Below are 18,239 nucleotides of genomic sequence, written 5' to 3'. Positions count from 1 at the left end.
CGAGGGCCTCGCGGACGGCGACGTCACCCCAAATGCCCCCGGAGTGACAGGAGGTGATAGCGGTAAAAATTGTCTGCAGTTTTGTCACATGAAAATAATGCTACTAGATTCGGGTACCCACTAGATTCATCGGAAAAGTTCCTTGCATCATTATACTTTTAAGAATTGTTGACACATAACTAGAAAGATAAATGTGAATATATTTCAAAATTTTACCCTAAGGGTCAATAACCTATAGCGTACATTGTACAGTTTTGGGATTTTGTTTTTAATATTTCGTAATTTTCTTACTGCAGTGTACCTTCGTTTGTAGACTAGGCTATACAGAATCTCTGAAGGCCACCTACTGCGCAACCTATACCTGCCGATGCAAATGGCTGAGGCAGTGATTCTTTCAGTTGTGATAAAGATTGGGGTTGCTCTAGGCAATGAAACACTAAAGCAGGCTAGCTTGCGATTCCAGAATTTCAATACACAACTAACAGATCTTCAAGGCAGGATGGGTCGCATCAGAGTTGAACTAAGGCTAATGCATGGATTTCTTGGCCAAGTGGACATACAGAATCTTAAGAATCGAAACTATGGAATATGGGTTGAGGAGTTGAGAATGCTTGCTCACAGGATTGAGGACATTGTGGACGAGTATTTGTATCTCGTTGGTCATAAACATGATATTGGATGGGGTGCCTATCTTAGGAAAGGATGCAAGAAAACAAATTTATCGATTTCTCTGAACAGGATAGCTTCAATGGTTAAGGAAGAAGAGGTGAATCTTGTGCACCTGTTCCAGGCTAGAAGCCGTTGGGTTTCACTTGTAGATGGTGGTAATTCTTGTAACTCAAGTGGCATTATTGAGAGGTCCCAACATCTTGCAAGCATTTCTCGTTCCCTCGGTGAAGAAGAACTTGTCGGGGTTGATGAAAACCGAGGACAACTTGAGCAGTGGTTGCTGCCTATGGATTTGTTACACTATGTAGTGATAGTGCTGTATGGAATGGGAGGGCTTGGTAAAACAGTTCTGGCTGCAAATGTCTACAGGAAGGAGAGAGAAAAATTTGATTGTCATGCCTGGGTCTCCATCTCTCAAACTTATTCCACAAAAGATGTTCTTAAATGTCTGATTACTGAACTTTACAGAGACAGACAAGACATACCAGATAACATCAACAACATGGGCATTAATGACCTTCAACATGCAGTGAGCGCCTTCCTAAATGACAAGAAGTATTTGATCATATTGGATGATGTTTGGAGTCCAGAAGCATTTGGCGACTTGTTTGGGGCGCTTGTTCATAATAACATGCAGAGTAGACTGGTAATAACAACAAGGCAAGGCAAAGTTTGTGCACTTGCCTCTCCAGAACGTATCTTAGCACTGACGGCATTACCAGAAGATAAGGCATTGGATCTCTTTTGTAAGAAAGCTTTTCCAAGACACACAAATCATAAATGTCCCGCAGAGTTCAATCCTTTGTCTGAGGAAATAGTTAAGAAATGCAGAGGTTTGCCTCTTGCTCTTGTATCTGTTGGTAGCCTGTTGCGTGTGCGTGAGAAATCTGTGGAAGAATGGAGAAAAATAAATGATCAATTGAGTTGGGAGCTAATTAATAACCCAAGGCTCCATGATATAAGGAATATTTTGCATCTGAGCTACATCTACCTTCCAGCACACTTGAAAAGTTGTTTCTTGTATTGCAGTTTATTTCCAGAAGACTATATTTTCCAAAGAAAACAACTTGCACGGTTATGGATAGCAGAGGGATTCATCGAGGGGAGAGGTGCAAGCACATTAGAAGAAGTGGCAGAAGAATATATGAAGGAGTTAGTCCACAGAAACATGCTACAGCTTGTTGAAAGGAATTCATTTGGCAGGATCAAGAAATTCAGAATGCATGATATTATACGTGAATTGGCAGTTGATTTGTGTCAAAATGTGTATTTTGGTGTTGCATATGACGAAGACAAATGTGGCGGCTATCTTGAGAAGGTTGGGCGTCGATTGGTAGTACACAAACTAAAGAAGGATATTGAACAGGCAATTTCAAGAATACACCACCTTCGATCCATCGCTGTAATGGACAATAGTATGCCCTCGTTAACTCTACTATCTGTGCTATCTAAGATGTCAAGGTACATGACAGTGCTAGAATTAAGTGGTCTGCCTATTGAGAAGATTCCAGATGCTATCGGGGATCTTTTCAATCTCTGTCATTTGGGTTTGCGTAATTCAAAAGTGAAGATGCTGCCAGAGTCTATTGATAAGCTTTCAAATTTGATGACGCTGGACCTTCATAATTCTGACATACAAAAGTTGCCTGGTGGGATTGTGAAACTGAAGAAGCTCAGGCACTTATTTGCTCAGAAATTCAATGATCCATCTGGTAGAGTTTTCCAGTGGTCAAGTGGTGTAAGCATCCTCAAGGGTCTTGGTGAACTAGCAAACTTGCAGACACTACAAGCGTTGGTACTAGAGGATGAGTCTGTCAAACAACTGGGGGAGCTGACACAGCTGAGAAGCCTGAGGTTAGTTAATGTGAAGGAAATCTACTGTGGGCGTGTCTGTGGGGCTCTAGCTCAGATGCAATTTTTGTCCACACTACATGTGAATGTAAGTGATGAGAATGAGCGTCTCATGTTGAATGCCCTCCCGGCAAAACTGCAAAAGCTTTGTTTAAGAGGTCCATTGGATGTAGAGAGTTTAAAAGCGTCTCCTCTCTTCCAAGCTGGAGGTCAAAACTTGCATGTATTGGGTCTAAATTGGTCGGGGTTGATGGAAGACTCCCTGCCATTCATTTCTCGGTTGACAAATTTGACGGAATTGTTTTTTACCAATGCATACAACGGAGGGCAGCTGGTATTTCGCGATGGCTGGTTACCCAACCTGAAGACTCTTCAGTTACGAGACCTTCCTCATCTGGAGCGGCTAGACATAGAGCAAGGTGCTATGGTGACTCTCGAAAAATTACTCCTAGCCAACCTCAACAGCATGAAGCACGTCCCATCTGGTATTCAGTTCCTTGTGACCCTCCAGCATCTATACTTTCTGGAAATTAGAGCAGAATTTTTAGAGTTACTGCGGCAATTTCTTACAAATGGCGATATCCACCCGTTTCGGTATTCTCTGCAAGCTCGACTGATGTTTTCTGATCCACAAAATGCGATGTAAGTCATTCACCTACATGCCAAGGATTATTTGCATGCACTAGTGCCTCTCGTTCCCTCGTGCATTTTAATTACTAGCTTAACATGTGTTGGCGCTGAGTTGTTTGCTATTTAATTCAGGCCGCTGGAGTGAAGCAAGCAATCAAAATGTTTCATCTTAAGTTTGAAGACTCCTGCAACCAGCTCATGTCAAAGATTTGACGACTACTGGTACCTGCATCTCATGTTCCACCGTCCTGCTACTCCGTTGGGAAAATTACAGCTAAGAACTAGTATTACTACTGCGCTACTGGTGTACCGCTTGCGAAGTGTGTTTTACAATATGGCTTTGTAACAACATGGCACTTATTGTCATCAAGACTGCTGTTGGGTTGTGGTTTGATCTTTCTCAGACCTTTAATTTGACATTGCTCCGTTCAATTACCTACCGCTGTTCGGTGTGTTTGATGTCTCTGTACTGTGACATTTTCGCCTATATATTTCAGTTGTAATGAGTGTAAAATAATTGAAAACATTTGATGACGTACATACCTCTATGGTTTGTAATTTCATAATGCTCAGACCACATTCATTTTCATTGTCGTCTTTTGTTGGTATATATCTGGGACCGTTGAAATCGTACCAGCTTATATGTGCCATGAGCCCATGACTCACATATTGGATTCCAGTTCAAATATTGTACTATACTCTTTCATCTAAAATTTGTGCACTACATACATCATTACAAGTAGCAAATTGTTGCTGACGGTAAGGGCTGTGTATGTTGGAATTCCGTCCACAAGATCGATCACATCAAATCACGACGAACACGCACACAACAACTTTTGCCAAAGACACGTGTCGTGCCTCTCTTCTCTCTTTATTGCCGGTTGGACGGGGTGGCTGACCATGTCAACAAACCCACTCAAACAGCATTTATGCAGGGCCGCAACATATTATATGGAGTTGTCGTGCTGCATGAAACTGTACATGAGCTTCACCGTAAAAGGTTGAATGGAGTCATCTTTAAAATAGATTTTGAAAAAGTCTACGATAAAGTTAAGTGTCCCTTTCTGTTGCAAACTTTACGCAATAAGGGGTTTCCGCCAAAATGGTGTCGCTGGGTCGAGAGCTTTGTTTCTGGACGTAGTGTGGCCATCAAAGTTAGCGATGATGTTGGCAACTATTTTCACACAAGGAAGGGGCTTCGCCAAGGGGACCCCGCATCCCCTATTTTGTTTAACATTGTGGCCGACATGCTAGCTACCTTGTTGAGCGGGCTAAGCTGACCGGTCAAGTTAACGGTGGCATTCCACATTTGGTAGAAGATGGTCTAACTATTCTACAATATGCGGATAACACTATACTTTTCATCGATCATGATCTAGATAAAGCAAGAAATCTCAAGTTGCTTTTATGTGCTTTTGAGGAACTTTATGGTCTCAAAATTAATTTTCATAAGAGCGAACTTTTTTGCTTTGGCGATGCTGTAGAATCAGCACCTAAGTATGCTGAGATTTTTGGATGCCAGCTCGGGCAGTTCCCGATTCGATATCTGTGTATTCCCATACACTATCGGCGTTTAACTATCGCTAAGTGGAAGCATGTGGAAGAGAGACTTGAGAAACGACTAGCCAGTTGGAAGGCCGAACTATTGTCTTACGGGGGCGATTGATCTTGATCAATTCCGTTCTCAGCAACATGGTTTTATACATGTTGTCATTCTTCCACCTCCCGAAAGGGATTCTTCGGCGCCTCGATTATTTTAGATCCAGATTTTTTTGGCAGTGTGGATGAATCCAAGAAATATCGACTGGCTAGATGGAGTGTATTATGTAGACCTAAAAGTCAAGGGGGACTGGGAATTCAAGACCTTGAGATAAAACATTGCTCTTCTCAGCAAATGGGTTTACAAACTACTCATTGAGAATGGGATGTGGCAGGAAATCATTCGTAACAAGTATGTGTGATCCAAATCCATTTCTCAAGTTCATTGGAAACCTGGGGATTCACATTTTTGGTGTGGCATGATGAAGGCCAAGGAATTATTTTTCCAATTTGAAACCTTCTCGGTTAGGGACGGTTCTCAGGTCCGATTCTGGGAAGACACCTGGCTCGGGACCAACCCACTCATGGTGCAATACCCGAGCTTGTATAGGATTGTCAGACATAAATTTGTCACGATCAAACAAGTTTTGGGACAAGAAAACCCTGATATTTATTTCCGTAGGGAAATTTTAGGTCCTCGCCTGGCAGCATGGAATGAATTACTCATTTGCCTGGAGGATATTCAGCTGTCAGGTGAACCAGACATTTTTCGATGGAATTTGCATCAGAATGGAAAATTTTCAATCAAATCCATGTATGATGCAATGGTTCATTGTGATGTTTCGATAGATAACAGGAAATTATGGAAGCTCAAAATTCCTCTAAGAGTGAAGATATTCCTCTGGTTTCTAAATAGAGGAGTCATCTTAACTAGAGATAATCTGGCACGACGGAACTGGCATGGTAACAAGACATGTGTCTTCTGCCAACATGACGAGTCTATTAAACACTTATTTTTGTAGTGTAACTTCGCTCGGGCAGTTTGGGTCATAGTTCAAGTAGCTTCAAATTTATACCCACCACGTAGTGCACGTAACATGTTCGCCAACTGGTTGCGGGGTATTGATAAACAATTTTCTGCACATATTCTTGTGGGGGTGGCTGCCTTATGCTGGGCATTGTGGCTTACCAGGAATGATGTAATTTTTAATAATAAATGTATCTCATCTCCAATGCAGGTTATTCATGTATGTACACAATGGCTCTGTACTTGGTCTATCCTGCAGAACAGGAGGACAGGGGCCTTTTTATGATGACGTCTACACGGCTGGAGCATACGACCAGTGAGGTTTTCTACCCTCATGGATGGCGGTGTGATCTTCGGATAGGATCTGCCACACCTTAGGCTGGACTTGATTTATTTTCTTAGCTATAAAGCAAATTTTAAAGGTACCATACTCTCCTTCCACTTGATTGCAAATGGCAAACATAGGAAAAAGAGAATCGTACAACTCGAGCAAGATGAGGGTACCGTAGTAGGGCATGAGAACCTTAAACTTTACATCACAAATTACTATAAACGGTTGTTTGGTGCTCCAGATCATAGCTTTGTGTCTATGGACGAGCATCAGACTGCGGATATTCCTCAAGTTGGACAAGCCGACAACGAGAGTCTCTCCGCACCATTTCTAGAGAAAGAGGTGTTACAGGCAATTGAGGGTATGAAAAATGGTAAAGCTCCTGGTCCAGACGGGTTTCCAGCTGAGTTTTATAAACGTTGCTGGCATATTATTAAGGCGGATCTTATGTCTATGTTCAATGATATGTACTCTGGTCACCTTCAACTTTTTCATCTTAATTTCGGTACGATTACGCTATTACCGAAAAAAGAGGGTGCCTCCGGAATTGAACAATTTCGTCCTATATGTCTGCTCAATGTCAGCTTTAAAATTTTCACAAAGGGGGGAACGGATAGGCTAACTAAGATGGCACATTCGGTCGTGCAATCTTCGCAGACAGCTTTTATGCCTGATAGGAATATTCTTGAAGGGGTTGTCGTACTGCATGAGATCCTGCATGAACTACACTCCAAGAAACTCAATGGAGTTTTATTCAAGATGGATTTCGAAAAGGCTTACGACAAAGTTAAATGGTCTTTCCTCCAACAAACTCTACGTATGAAAGGGTTTGGTGACATTTGGCGAAAGCATGTGGATTGTTTTATAAAAAAAGAAAGTGTCGGTGTTAAAGTAAATGATGATGTTGGTCATTTCTTTCAGACGCTTAAGGGACTTAGGCAAGGAGATCCTATGTCACCTATTTTATTTAACATCGTTGCGGACATGTTGGCGCTAATGATCAGGAGGGCTAATGACAGAGACTTAGTAGGGGGACTAGTACCGCATCTAGTTGATGGGGGTGTCTTGATCCTACAATATGCGGACGACACGATCATTTTCATGGAACATGATCTCAAAAAGGCCAGAAATTTGAAACTCATATTATGCTTATTTGAACAACTATCTGGGTTGAAAATTAACTTTCACAAAAGTGAGCTTTTCTGCTTTGGGGATGCACAAGCGGAACCGCCCACGTATTACCAACTTTTTGGCTGTGAGGGTGGTAGGCTACCATTTTCATATTTAGGTATCCCCATTCATCACCGAAAGTTGACCATAAAGGAGTGGAGATGTATCGAGGATCGTTTTGAGAAAAAGCTAAGTTGCTGGAAGGGCAAGCTTTTATCCTACGGAGGACGTTTAGTTCTTGTCAACTCAGTGTTGACAAGTATGCCAATGTTTCTCTTATCCTTTTTCCTAGTGCCTGTTGGGGTGCGGAAAAGGTTGGATTTCTATCGATCTCGATTTTTCTAGCAGAGCGATGAGGTCAAGACTAAATATAGACTTGCTAGATGGGATATTATTTGTAGACCCAAGGATCAGGAGGGTTTGGGAATTGAAAATCTAGAGGTCAAGAACAGATGTCTGCTTAGCAAGTGGTTATTCAGATTGTCTGTCGAATCACAAGGGATGTGGGGTCAAATTCTAAAGAACAAATATCTACAGCACAAAACCCTAGTCCAGGTCACTGCGCGACCGGGTGATTCCCCTTTTTGGAAGGGTCTAATGAGGACAAAGGCTGCTTTCTTTAACAGAACTAGATTCGTCATTGGTAATGGTGAAAGTACTAGATTCTGGGAAGATACTTGGTTAGGACCTCAGCCTTTGGCTCTACAGTATACGCAACTTTATCTTATTGCACAACGAAAACAGACTTCCGTTGCGGCATACTCCTCTTAACATTCAATTTTGCAGAGCCTTGATCGGAAATAGATGGGTTAGTTGGTTACATCTAGTCAGAAGACTGATGGATATTTCCCTGTCTGATTTTCCAGATAGTATTCGTTGGAGGTTGACCACCAATGGTACTTTCTCAGTGAAATCAATGTACGACCATATTATTGATACGTCGCCTATTCCAAAGTTCATGCATATTTGGAAGGTCAAGGTTCCCCTTAAGATAAAAATCTTCATGTGGTTTGTTCACAAGGGAGTTGTTTTAACTAAGGATAACTTGGCTAAAAGAAACTGGAAAGGAAATAAAAGATGTAGCTTCTGTCAAACGAATGAGTCAATTAAACACCTCTTTCTGGATTGCCCTATGGCTAAATTAGTATGGCGCTCATTACAAATTGCTTTCAACATTACCCCTCCTACTAGCATTCGCATGTTATTTGGGACGTGGCTAAACGGGGTTAATGTACTTTATGCCAAACTAATTCGGGTTGGAACTTGTGCCTTGTTGTGGACGATATGGAACTGCAGAAATGATCTAGTTTTTAACAGATTGCATCACATTAACTTTTTGCAGGTCATCTTCAGGGCTACCGCTTTGATCCGCACGTGGTCCTTACTCACTCATGTGGAAACTAGGGAGCCTTTGGTTACTGGGTGTGTCCGATGAAAGATGGTAGCTCAGGTTATCTTCAACCGATATGGATGGCGGCATGCTAATAGGATTGGTCCTTAGCCCGGCTTATCCGTGGGTTGTAGTCGGTTTTCCGGTGCGCCGTGTAACTTCTTTTTTTCTTGTTTTTCTTTTTACTCGGACTACTTTGTAACTTTTTCTCGGACCATTATGCGTTATTAATAAAATGGATGTATGCATCACTCGATGCAGAGGCCGGGACAACGCCTCCTTTTCGGAAAAAAAATACTCTCCTAACATTGATTTGACTAAAAATAAAGAATACAAGAACTGCCTTGCACTAAATACGTTATATACACATGTATATGGTCCCACAATTTAATATATTTGAGCATGAAAAGACCACCGCTAGCTACGGTAGAAATGACTTCACCACCTGCATGTGCTTCTTTGGATGATCCTATATTTGAACATTGATTTGACCGGCGTTGGCGCTTCTACTCTCGAAACGGGCTGCTGCTCCTGCCCTCCTTCGTCGGCTCTTGGTGGCATGGCCGCCGGAACGAAGCATTGAAATTGTTAGCCTAAACTAACTACTTTATACACTATAGAATTTATCGAATACTCCCTCCGTTTCAAAATAACTAGCTTGAGTTTAGTATAACTTCATACTAATGTTAGTATAAAAGCCGAGACATTTATTTTTGGGACAGAGGGGAAGTACCTACAATATCTATCATAATGTAGTTGTCTGGTGGCAATCATGGACATTTAATAAATAGCTTAATAGATAATGTAAGAGGCTCCAGACACGCAGCTTCAAGTTGACCTGCGGGAGCGGGAGCTGGTGAGAAGGAGCTGCGTGTACTATTCTAGTCTTCCCCGGCGCTTTGTTCATCGGAGGGGGAACGCAAATCCGAGTCAGACCAAGCACGTGGTCGACGAACGACGGAAGGCTGGTTCTCTTCTCCCCTTCCCTTCTTCCTGGCTCGCGTCGCCGTGCTGCTCCGGGTCCAGGTCGTCGCCGTGAGATGGGACGGCGAGCATGAGCCGCCGTCGCCTTTCTCTGCCTGCACCGATCTGAAAGAGGGTGGAAGTCGCAAGCCCGGCCCCGGCGGTGGCCGAGGAGACGAGGGGACTAGCTGGCCCGCTCGTGCTAGCTGCTGAGTTACTCAGAGCTAGTCTGAGAGAGACTCCTTTGTTTTCTTGTGTTGTGGGTTACCAAGGAGAGATGTGAAATTTCAGTGTGAGGCTGTGAGTTGATATTTGGCTGCTGCTGCTGACTCAGAGGGTAAGGAGTGCGTGATAGTGAGAGAGAGACAGAGAGAAATATAACGAGGATAGATCGACGCCGCTGCTCTACTTGTTTCGATGCTCATAGCTGTTGTCCCTGATGCTCTTGTTTGTTTCAACTGATTTTACAGCTTCTTTTCATCATCAACAACCATGGCAGAGGCTGTTGTAGGGCAGCTGCTGGTGACGCTCGGCGGGGCGCTGGCCAAAGAGGCAGCGACCTACGGTGGGGCGCTGATGTGCAAGGAAGCCGCCGCCCTGAGGGGGCTCTTCGGCAAGATCCGCCGTTTCAAGGCGGAGTTGGAGAGCATGCAAGCCTACCTGCGGGAGGCAGAGCGGTTCAAGGACATCGACAAGACCACCGCCATCTACGTCGGCGAGATCAGGGGCCTCGCCTTCCAGATCGAGGACGTCGTTGACGAGTTCACATACAAGCTGGAGGACTCCAAGCACGGAGGGTTTGCCGGCAAGATGAAGAAGCGGCTCAACCATATCAAGACCTGGCGGCGTCTGGCAGCCAAGCTCAAAGAAATTGAAGCCCAGCTGCAGGATGCCAACAGGAGGAGGAGGGATTACGCCATCACCAACAGGTCTGCCTCTCCTGCCAGACTGGGGAATCAAGGTCAAGCTTTGCACTTCACCAGGGATGAGGACCTTGTGGGGATCGAGGAGAACAAGGAGAGGTTGATACGGTGGCTGGCCGACGGTGGTGATGGTGTGGAGCAGAGTAGCAGCAAAGTCACCATGGTTTGGGGGATGCCTGGTGTTGGTAAAACCACTCTTGTTGATCATGTGTACAACACCGTGAAACTGGATTTTGACGCTGCAGCATGGGTAACTGTGTCAGAAAGTTATCGTATTGAAGATCTGCTGAAGAAGATTGCCGCCCAGTTCGGCATTGCAATCGACGTCACCAACAATGAGATGAGAGGCCTAGCGAAGTCCATCCACAACTACCTTCAAGGTAAAAAGTACATCATGGTCCTGGATGATGTTTGGGCTGAGCGTTTGTGGCCGGAGATAAGAAATGTCTTCCCAACATCTAACTCTACCGGCCGAGTCATTATCACATCAAGAAAGCAGACGGTGTTAGCAACTAGGGAGTCTTCATATGCAATTCACTTGGAACCACTACAAGCACATTACTCCTGGGTGTTGTTCTGCAAAGGGGCATTTTGGACTACTGATGAAAAAAAGTGCCCGTTGGACCTGCAGGAATTGGCTTGGAAGTTCATAGCAAAATGTTAAGGCTTGCCTATTGCTATTGCATGCATTGGACGCCTACTCTCCTGCAAACCCCAAAATTCCGTTGAATGGGAGGATGTATACAGGTGTTTGGATTCACAATTTGCGAAAGAAGTGATCCCTGATGCTCATTTGATCCTAAAGGTCAGCTTGGAGGACCTTCCGTTTGATTTGAAGAATTGTTTCCTACACTGTGCATTGTCCCCAGAAGATTATGAATTAAAGAGCAGGAAGACAATGAGGCAGTGGATCACTGCGGGGTTTATCACAGAAAAAGATGAGAGCAAAACATTGGAGGAAGTGGCGGAGGGATACTTGGTTGAGCTTGTGAACCGAAGCTTGTTACGGGTAGTGGAGAGGAATCATACAGGAAGACTGAAATGTTGTCAGATGCATGATGTCATACGCCTTCTTGCCCTCAACAAAGCCAAGGAGGAATGCTTTGGTAAAGGTTATAATGGCTCCGGTGGTACTGGGGCATTTTCTATAGAGGGTGCAGGGCGCATATCGGTCCAGTGCGGAAATCTGGAACAACTGAGCCGATCTTGTGCAAGACATCTCCGTGCGCTCCATGTATTTGAGAGGTATATCAATGTTGATTTACTGAAGCCTATCATAACATCTTCAAATCTGTTGTCGACGTTGGATCTGCAAGGTACTAATATCAAAATGCTGCCCAATGAAGTATTCAACTTGTTTAATTTGCGTTATTTGGGCCTTAGAAATACCGAGGTGGAAAGCCTACCTGAAGTAGTGGGGAGGTTACAAAATTTGGAAGTCTTGGATGCTCTTGAGTCTAAACTAATGTACTTGCCAAAGAGTATTGTAAAGCTTCGGAAGTTGAGGTACCTATATGTGTGCACTCCCGCCACATCAGAAACTGTAACTATAGGCGGAGTCAAGGTGCCTAATGGGATGCAGCACTTGGCAGGATTGCGGGCTCTTCAATCCATTAAAGCCACTCCAGAGTTTCTGCGTGAAGTTGCAGCTTTGACAGAGCTAAGGACATTCGATGTTTGCGACGTGAGAAGAGAACACTCTGCTGACTTGAGCAATGCTATCACCAAAATGAGTCATCTTGTTCATCTCGGCATTGCTGTTGCTGAGGATGAGTTGTTGCGGCTGGAAGGTTTAAATTTACCTCCAACCCTTTCTATGCTTACTTTAGGAGGGCAGCTAGAGAAAACAAAGATGCCTCAACTTTTCTCTTCTTGGTCACACCTTAATAGCCTCACTCGGTTGCACCTAGAATTCTCCAATATTGATGAGCAAACCCTTTCCTGTCTGTTTGTGTTACGTGGTCTACGCTTTCTGTACCTACTGAAGGCTTTCGAAGGGAAGAGGTTGGATTTTTATGCAGGGTCATTTCCGAAACTTAGGCATCTACTGATAGGATATGCATCACAGCTCAACCAAGTTGGAATAGAGGAGGGCGCAATGCAAAACCTCGTCGAGCTCTTGTTCAGAGACTGTCCCGAGCTGAAGTTTCTTCCTGATGGCATCGAACACCTTGCAGCCCTTGAGAAATTAGTTCTGCAAGACACGTCAGAAGAGCTGATAGAGAAGCTCCGGCAGAAGAGAGATTCAGATGAATGCAGCCAAGATGTAATGAAGATTAACCACATAAGAAATGTTACAGTTGTACTGAGCCATAAAGGACTTGTCGAAAGGATTAGGTGATCGTCACCACTCCCAAGGTCAGCATTCGCTGTTTTGTACTCCCTCTATATCATAATATTTGTTGTTGGGGAGAACTAATCTAAACAACAAGTATTTAGGAACAGAGGTAGTAGCTCGTACTAGTGTGAATTTATTACGACTGTGTCAAAGTAAATCTAACATGATCTTTCTGCATGTTCACCTGACTCCATAGAACAGGACAGATAGGGTCGATCATGGAAACAAGTAGACTACTCTATTAATTAGCTTTTGAGAAGATACATGTTCCTTCATCTTTTTTATTTGACCGGAAAGAGATTCCTTCACTCCCTGGACAGACTGACTCAATTTGCAATTATTACCAGATTCTGCACTGCAATGTAAGCTCTATGAGTTTCTCCTGTCTTGTATCAAAGGCAGGTGTGTATCTCTATGACTGTGATGATTCCATATTCAGCATTGCTGGAGCTGGAACACAAGATTTTTTCTGCCCCATCTTCTTCAGACATTGCAACTGTCACTGTTACTAGAATTTCCACACTGCGAAGGCACCCCTTGTCGCACACACTGACACACACACACACACACACACAAGTACCGTTTGACATGACTGGATTGCGCCAAGTCTATGCATCCACTACAACACGGGAGGGAGTTCCGTTAAATCAGAGTTGGGATTATTATTTTTCCTGCACACGATCGAAGACAACGTGTAAGAAGATCAGCAGTGGCTCTGTTCTTGAATGCATTATTTGATTCCATGACCACGACGATTTTTTAGCGGCAAAGAGGAAAAAGAACTACCTATCTACTCCCTCCGTTCCTAAATATAAGACCTTTTAGACATTTCACTATGGACTACATACGGAACAAAATGAGTGAATCTATACTCTAAAATGTGTCTATATACATCCGTATGTAGTTCATAGTGGAATCTCTAAAAGGTCTTATATTTAAAAACGGAGGAAGTATATCTTTGTGCACTTGGGGGTGCGCAATCCTGAAGGGGAGAATATGAGGGACTCTGCAACAATGCCAATTATCCAGTGACTCTGCAACAATGCTGGAATATGAGAAACTCAACCTGGAATGATGTTACTGTAAACTAAAACTTTGTTTCAACAAAGTCACAATGAAATCGGAGACAAATTCAAATGCAAAAGAAAAAACGTATGTAAGCTAGCTTCTCAGTGACAATGTTCATCCATAAAATCTATGTTACTGCTAGAATATCCACAGAGACAGAGGGTATGTGGATTCAAATTTTAAGAAATAAGTATCTAAACTCAAGAACTCTAGCTCAAGCTACAATTAGACCCAATGACTCACCTTTCTGGAAAGGGTTAATGAGGACAAAGATTAATTTCTTCCAAAGGGTGAAATTTATTGTAGGGGATGGTACCTCAACAAGATTTTGGGAAGATACTTGGCTTGGGGACACACCACTTGCTTTACAATATCCCATGCTTTATAATATTACACAACGTAAGCAGGACTATGTCTCCACACTCTTACAATCGATACCTATCAATATGCACTTCAGGCGAGCACGTTGGGAGCCATGGATGCATCTGGTAAGAAGACTTATGCAGGTACAACTATCAGATCATTCAGACAGCGTTCGATGGATTTTAACTGTCAATGGGGTATTTTCAGTAAAGTCCATGTACACAGATATGATTAATTTAGGACCTTTAGCTAGATCGTTGCATATTTGGAATATTAAAGTGCCGTTAAAGATTAAAAAAATTATGTGGTTTTTACACAAAGGTGTGGTATTAACCAAAGATAATTTAATTAAGCGTAGTTGGAGAGGTAGATCTAATTGTTGTTATTGTGATCAACATGAAACAATTAGACACTTGTTCTTGGAATGCCCTCTCGCAAAATTACTTTGGTGCACTATTCATATAGCTTTTAATGTGATCCCACCTATGTGTATCAATTCAATTTTTACAACGTGGCTCAATGGAGTGGATGTTAAAGTATCTAAACTTATTAGAATTGGGATATGTGCTGTTTTGTGGGCTATATGGAATACCAGGAACGACATAATATTTAATGGTAAGAAATTCAACAATTTTTTGCAGGTCATATTCCGAGCAACGTCCTGGATCCGTACGTGGTCATTACTAAGTCCTGCGGACAACAGGGAACTTATGGTTACTGGGTGCAACTGATGGAAGATGGCTGCACGGGTTATCTTCAACCGGTTTGGATGACATGCTAGTAATAGACTAGGTGTATAGGCATCGTAGTCTGCTATTAGTTACGCCGGATGTGGCAAGTTCTTAAGAGTTGGTTTATTTTCAGATTCATTTTATTTTCAGCTTTCAGACTTATCTCGAACTATGTTGTTACTTTGGATTTTTAATAATATGGCTGCATGCATCGATTGATGCAGAGGCCGGGGACTCGTTTCCTCCTTCTAAAAAAAAGCAATGAAATAAAAGAAATTCTCAGAAAATGTTTCTCAAACCTATTTGTATCAATAATTTACTCTTCAAGAGTAATATTTCCCATCAGAATTTATCAAGAGTAATGAACAAACAAATAGATGGATGTAAGATTTCATACTTATTTCAAGTTGTTCTGCATTGCAAGCAAGACAGCTTGTAGAAGGCATTTATAGTGGATGGTACTGTTACATATAAAGTGCATCACCCCATGATACACATATACATACATACATAATAAATTAATACCTCACATATCGTCTTCCTCGGACACCGCAGACAGTTCCTCCTCTGAGACTGTCGTCAGCTCAGAAGTGAAATGGTAAGAGTCCTCCACATGGATGTGCCCTTCGTCACAGAAAAACGGCCTCGAAGGCATCTCTAGGCCATCAACCCCAGACTGCAGGATCTCAATGACCTCGCCCATGGTTGGCCGATCACGAGACCTCATTTGAATGCACCATAATCCGACAACGCATAGCTTCTTCTCCAGCTCATGCATGTCAGCAGCAACAGCAGATATCTCGCCTGCTTCTTCCTGAGTCAGCCGGTCGTACACCCATGAAGGGTAGTATGCCTGGCTTGAGGACCCCATGTTTGGATCAGCGTTCCTTCTCCCGCCGGCCATCTCTAGCAGCAACATCCCGAAGCTGTACACGTCGGACTTGCTGGATATGACGCCGAAGCTCCGGGATATCATCTCGGGGGCTATGTAGCCGACGGTTCCCCGCATGGCGCTCAAAGGAACAAAACTGTCGCCCCTTGGGTACAGCTTGGCAAGCCCGAAATCTGCGACCTTTGGGACGAAATTGCTATCGAGAAGGATGTTGTGCGGCTTGATGTCAAAGTGTAAAATCTGCATGTCGCACCCCTGGTGTAAGTAGTTGATCCCCCTCGCAATGCCCAAAGCAATCTCGTTGAGCTTGTCCCAAGAAAAGCTCTTCTCAGCAGAGAAGATGTACTTGTCGAGAGAACCGTGGGGCATGTACTCGTAGACTAAGGCCCTTCTCATTTCCTCTGAGCAGAAGCCCACTAAACGCACCACGTTGACGTGGTGGATCCTGCCGATGGTGGAGACCTCGCTGATGAAATCTTCTCCATTGCAGTTGGAGTTGCCCTCCAACATCTTCACAGCAACATGGACACCGCCTGGGAGTAGGATGCCCTTGTACACAGTGCCGTAGCCCCCTTGGCCCAATTTATCTCTGAAATGGCTTGTGACTGCAACTATATCTGTGTACGAGTACCTCATCGGGCCAATCATTTGTTGAATCCTGAGGAACTTCTCAACTGCATCAATTATGATCCTTGTTTTCATGTACTTGTAGGCTAGGAATATCCATACAGCCAGGGGTGCCAACAACAGCCTGCATAGTACTGCCCAACAAGTCGGCAGATATGGATGTAAGTTAGATAACCGTGTAGGCATATGCTTATGTCCAAGAATGTGGCCATGATGATTAAAAATATGAAAATTCAATTTCGTAAGTATAAGGCATATAATTCTCACGTACCGAAAAAGAACTTGGGGATGGCAATCGCCGAAAATATGGTCACAACAACCAAAACAAACTGTGTTGTGTAGTAGTGATCTTCAGAGCTTTGAGTCACGCATTCTAAGAAGTGCACTTCACTCCAGAAAAAAGCATGAGCCCAATTCACAATGCTCGCACCACATGATTGCTCCTTGAAGTAGCTGCAAATCATACCATTTTAAAGAAATGGATTTAGAAGGGACCACGGTTCTTAGACAGGGTAAATTCCATTTGTACACTAATTCAATCCCATTTGCGCAAAACAACAGTGTTTGACTTCGCCACCATGTAATTCGCTATGTGTTGTATTTTGGACTCTTGCTTTTAAATTTGACATAATCTGATCCGTGCCCGACATGGATGGAGTAGTGCAATTGATTAACAAACCTTTGCTACCAATTAGCATTAAGTGTGTAAGTACAAGATGAATTAATGACGAGTGTGGATGTGCTCTAGTAAAGATGGGCTTAACAGCCCCACATTAATTCTTGAGAAAAGTAGAGAACAGAGAAACTAAATTAGGGAGGAAACTGAACCAGAGGGTATCACCTAATTGAATTGTTGAGGCATATATTGATGTTCTTTCTTAACTTCACAGAGGCAGAAGGCCCCATGATGTCCACAGGAAATTGGACAGTAAACCCCTTACCTATGAATTGTGTGATATCTGCATAACTTGCATTCTGCCAATAAGGAGTATAATCCTTACCAAATGGAATCTTGGCCAGATATCCACAATAAGGTTCAAAATCTTCAACCACACAACTGTAGTGAGACACCCAGACATAAACATGTGAATTGTTGGCACTCAGGCAAGAAACGGGCTTGTATGAACTACTATCCGTCACTGCTTGCGAACAATTAGCAAAACAAGCTATGTCGTAGCTTTGAGAGACCAAATACAGAAAGCCAGGTGGTGAAACTGAATTAATTCCGTCCAAGTATCGACCGTAAGGAACGTGATTCCACAGTGGAAGAGGGCAGCTGCTGATGGTATCGAAGTTGGTGTCGATGACCCAGAAGTAGGAACCAGTGTAGTTGATGGCAGTCACATAGTATGTTCCTGTGCTGATGTGAATGGTAGCCTTGCTACTGGTACAACCCAGCTCGTATGCTTCAACACCACACTCAAGAGGATCACCTTGCCGACGGAAAGGAGGCCGTATATCTTGCAGATGCCCACAGGAGAAAGGTGCGCACCCATCGTCTCGTCCCTGGACATGATCTGCTGCAAGAACTGCAACTAGGGAGAAGACAGTTAAGGATTGCAGGGTAATAGAATGATGAAATGCACCAGGGTTCCCCATGAAAGCTTTCTCACAGATGCACTAGGGACTTGATATCCTAGTTTAGTTCTGTTAAGAGTACTGAGGGGGGCAAGGGATCGACATCAACTAGTTGATGATATCCAGCTGTGTATACCAATTAATAGTGT

The 18,239-nt window shown here is 43.3% G+C and overlaps 2 protein-coding genes and 1 pseudogene across 3 annotated transcripts; 2 read left to right on the top strand and 1 right to left on the bottom strand.

Annotated features, from left to right (window-relative positions):
* The first annotated feature begins 317 nt into the window (after positions 1-317).
* Positions 318-3,177, top strand: LOC123403911 (disease resistance protein RPM1-like). Its single transcript, XM_045097824.1, has one exon. The coding sequence runs from the start codon at positions 368-370 to the stop codon at positions 3,164-3,166; it is 2,799 nt and encodes a 932-aa protein (XP_044953759.1). The 5' UTR covers positions 318-367; the 3' UTR covers positions 3,167-3,177.
* Positions 3,178-9,436: 6,259 nt separating this feature from the next.
* On the top strand, positions 9,437-13,304 carry LOC123428869 (annotated as a pseudogene).
* Positions 13,305-13,782: 478 nt separating this feature from the next.
* Positions 13,783-18,191, bottom strand: LOC123428973 (LEAF RUST 10 DISEASE-RESISTANCE LOCUS RECEPTOR-LIKE PROTEIN KINASE-like 2.4). 2 transcript variants are annotated; one of them, XM_045113141.1, is made up of 4 exons: positions 17,354-18,191; positions 16,784-16,965; positions 15,519-16,646; positions 13,783-13,865 (listed from the first exon to the last, which is right to left on the bottom strand). In XM_045113141.1, exons 1-3 carry the CDS (start codon positions 18,109-18,111, stop codon positions 15,520-15,522), a joined length of 2,067 nt encoding a protein of 688 aa, XP_044969076.1. In that variant the 5' UTR covers positions 18,112-18,191; the 3' UTR covers positions 13,783-13,865; position 15,519. The 2 variants fall into 2 exon arrangements, with proteins under 2 accessions (XP_044969076.1, XP_044969013.1); XM_045113078.1 differs by lacking the exon at positions 13,783-13,865 and having other exon boundaries at positions 15,411-16,646.
* Positions 18,192-18,239: the final 48 nt, after the last annotated feature.

Source organism: Hordeum vulgare, chromosome 1H (genome assembly GCF_904849725.1).
Source record: "Hordeum vulgare subsp. vulgare chromosome 1H, MorexV3_pseudomolecules_assembly, whole genome shotgun sequence".
Lineage (NCBI taxonomy): Eukaryota > Viridiplantae > Streptophyta > Magnoliopsida > Poales > Poaceae > Hordeum > Hordeum vulgare.
This window is presented reverse-complemented; position numbering and strand designations above follow the sequence as displayed.

Bases quoted from the DNA above. Each gene is read 5' to 3' on its own strand.
- LOC123403911 (XM_045097824.1), top strand. From the start codon at position 368: ATGCAAATGGCTGAGGCAGTGATTCTTTCAGTTGTGATAAAGATTGGG.
- LOC123428973 (XM_045113141.1), bottom strand. From the start codon at position 18,111: ATGGGGAACCCTGGTGCATTTCATCATTCTATTACCCTGCAATCCTTA. The intron at 16,966-17,353 runs GTGATACCCTCT...TATGATTTGCAG, and splicing joins TGCCTCAACAATTCAATTAG to CTACTTCAAGGAGCAATCAT. The intron at 16,647-16,783 runs GTACGTGAGAAT...CTTGTTGGGCAG, and splicing joins CATCCCCAAGTTCTTTTTCG to TACTATGCAGGCTGTTGTTG.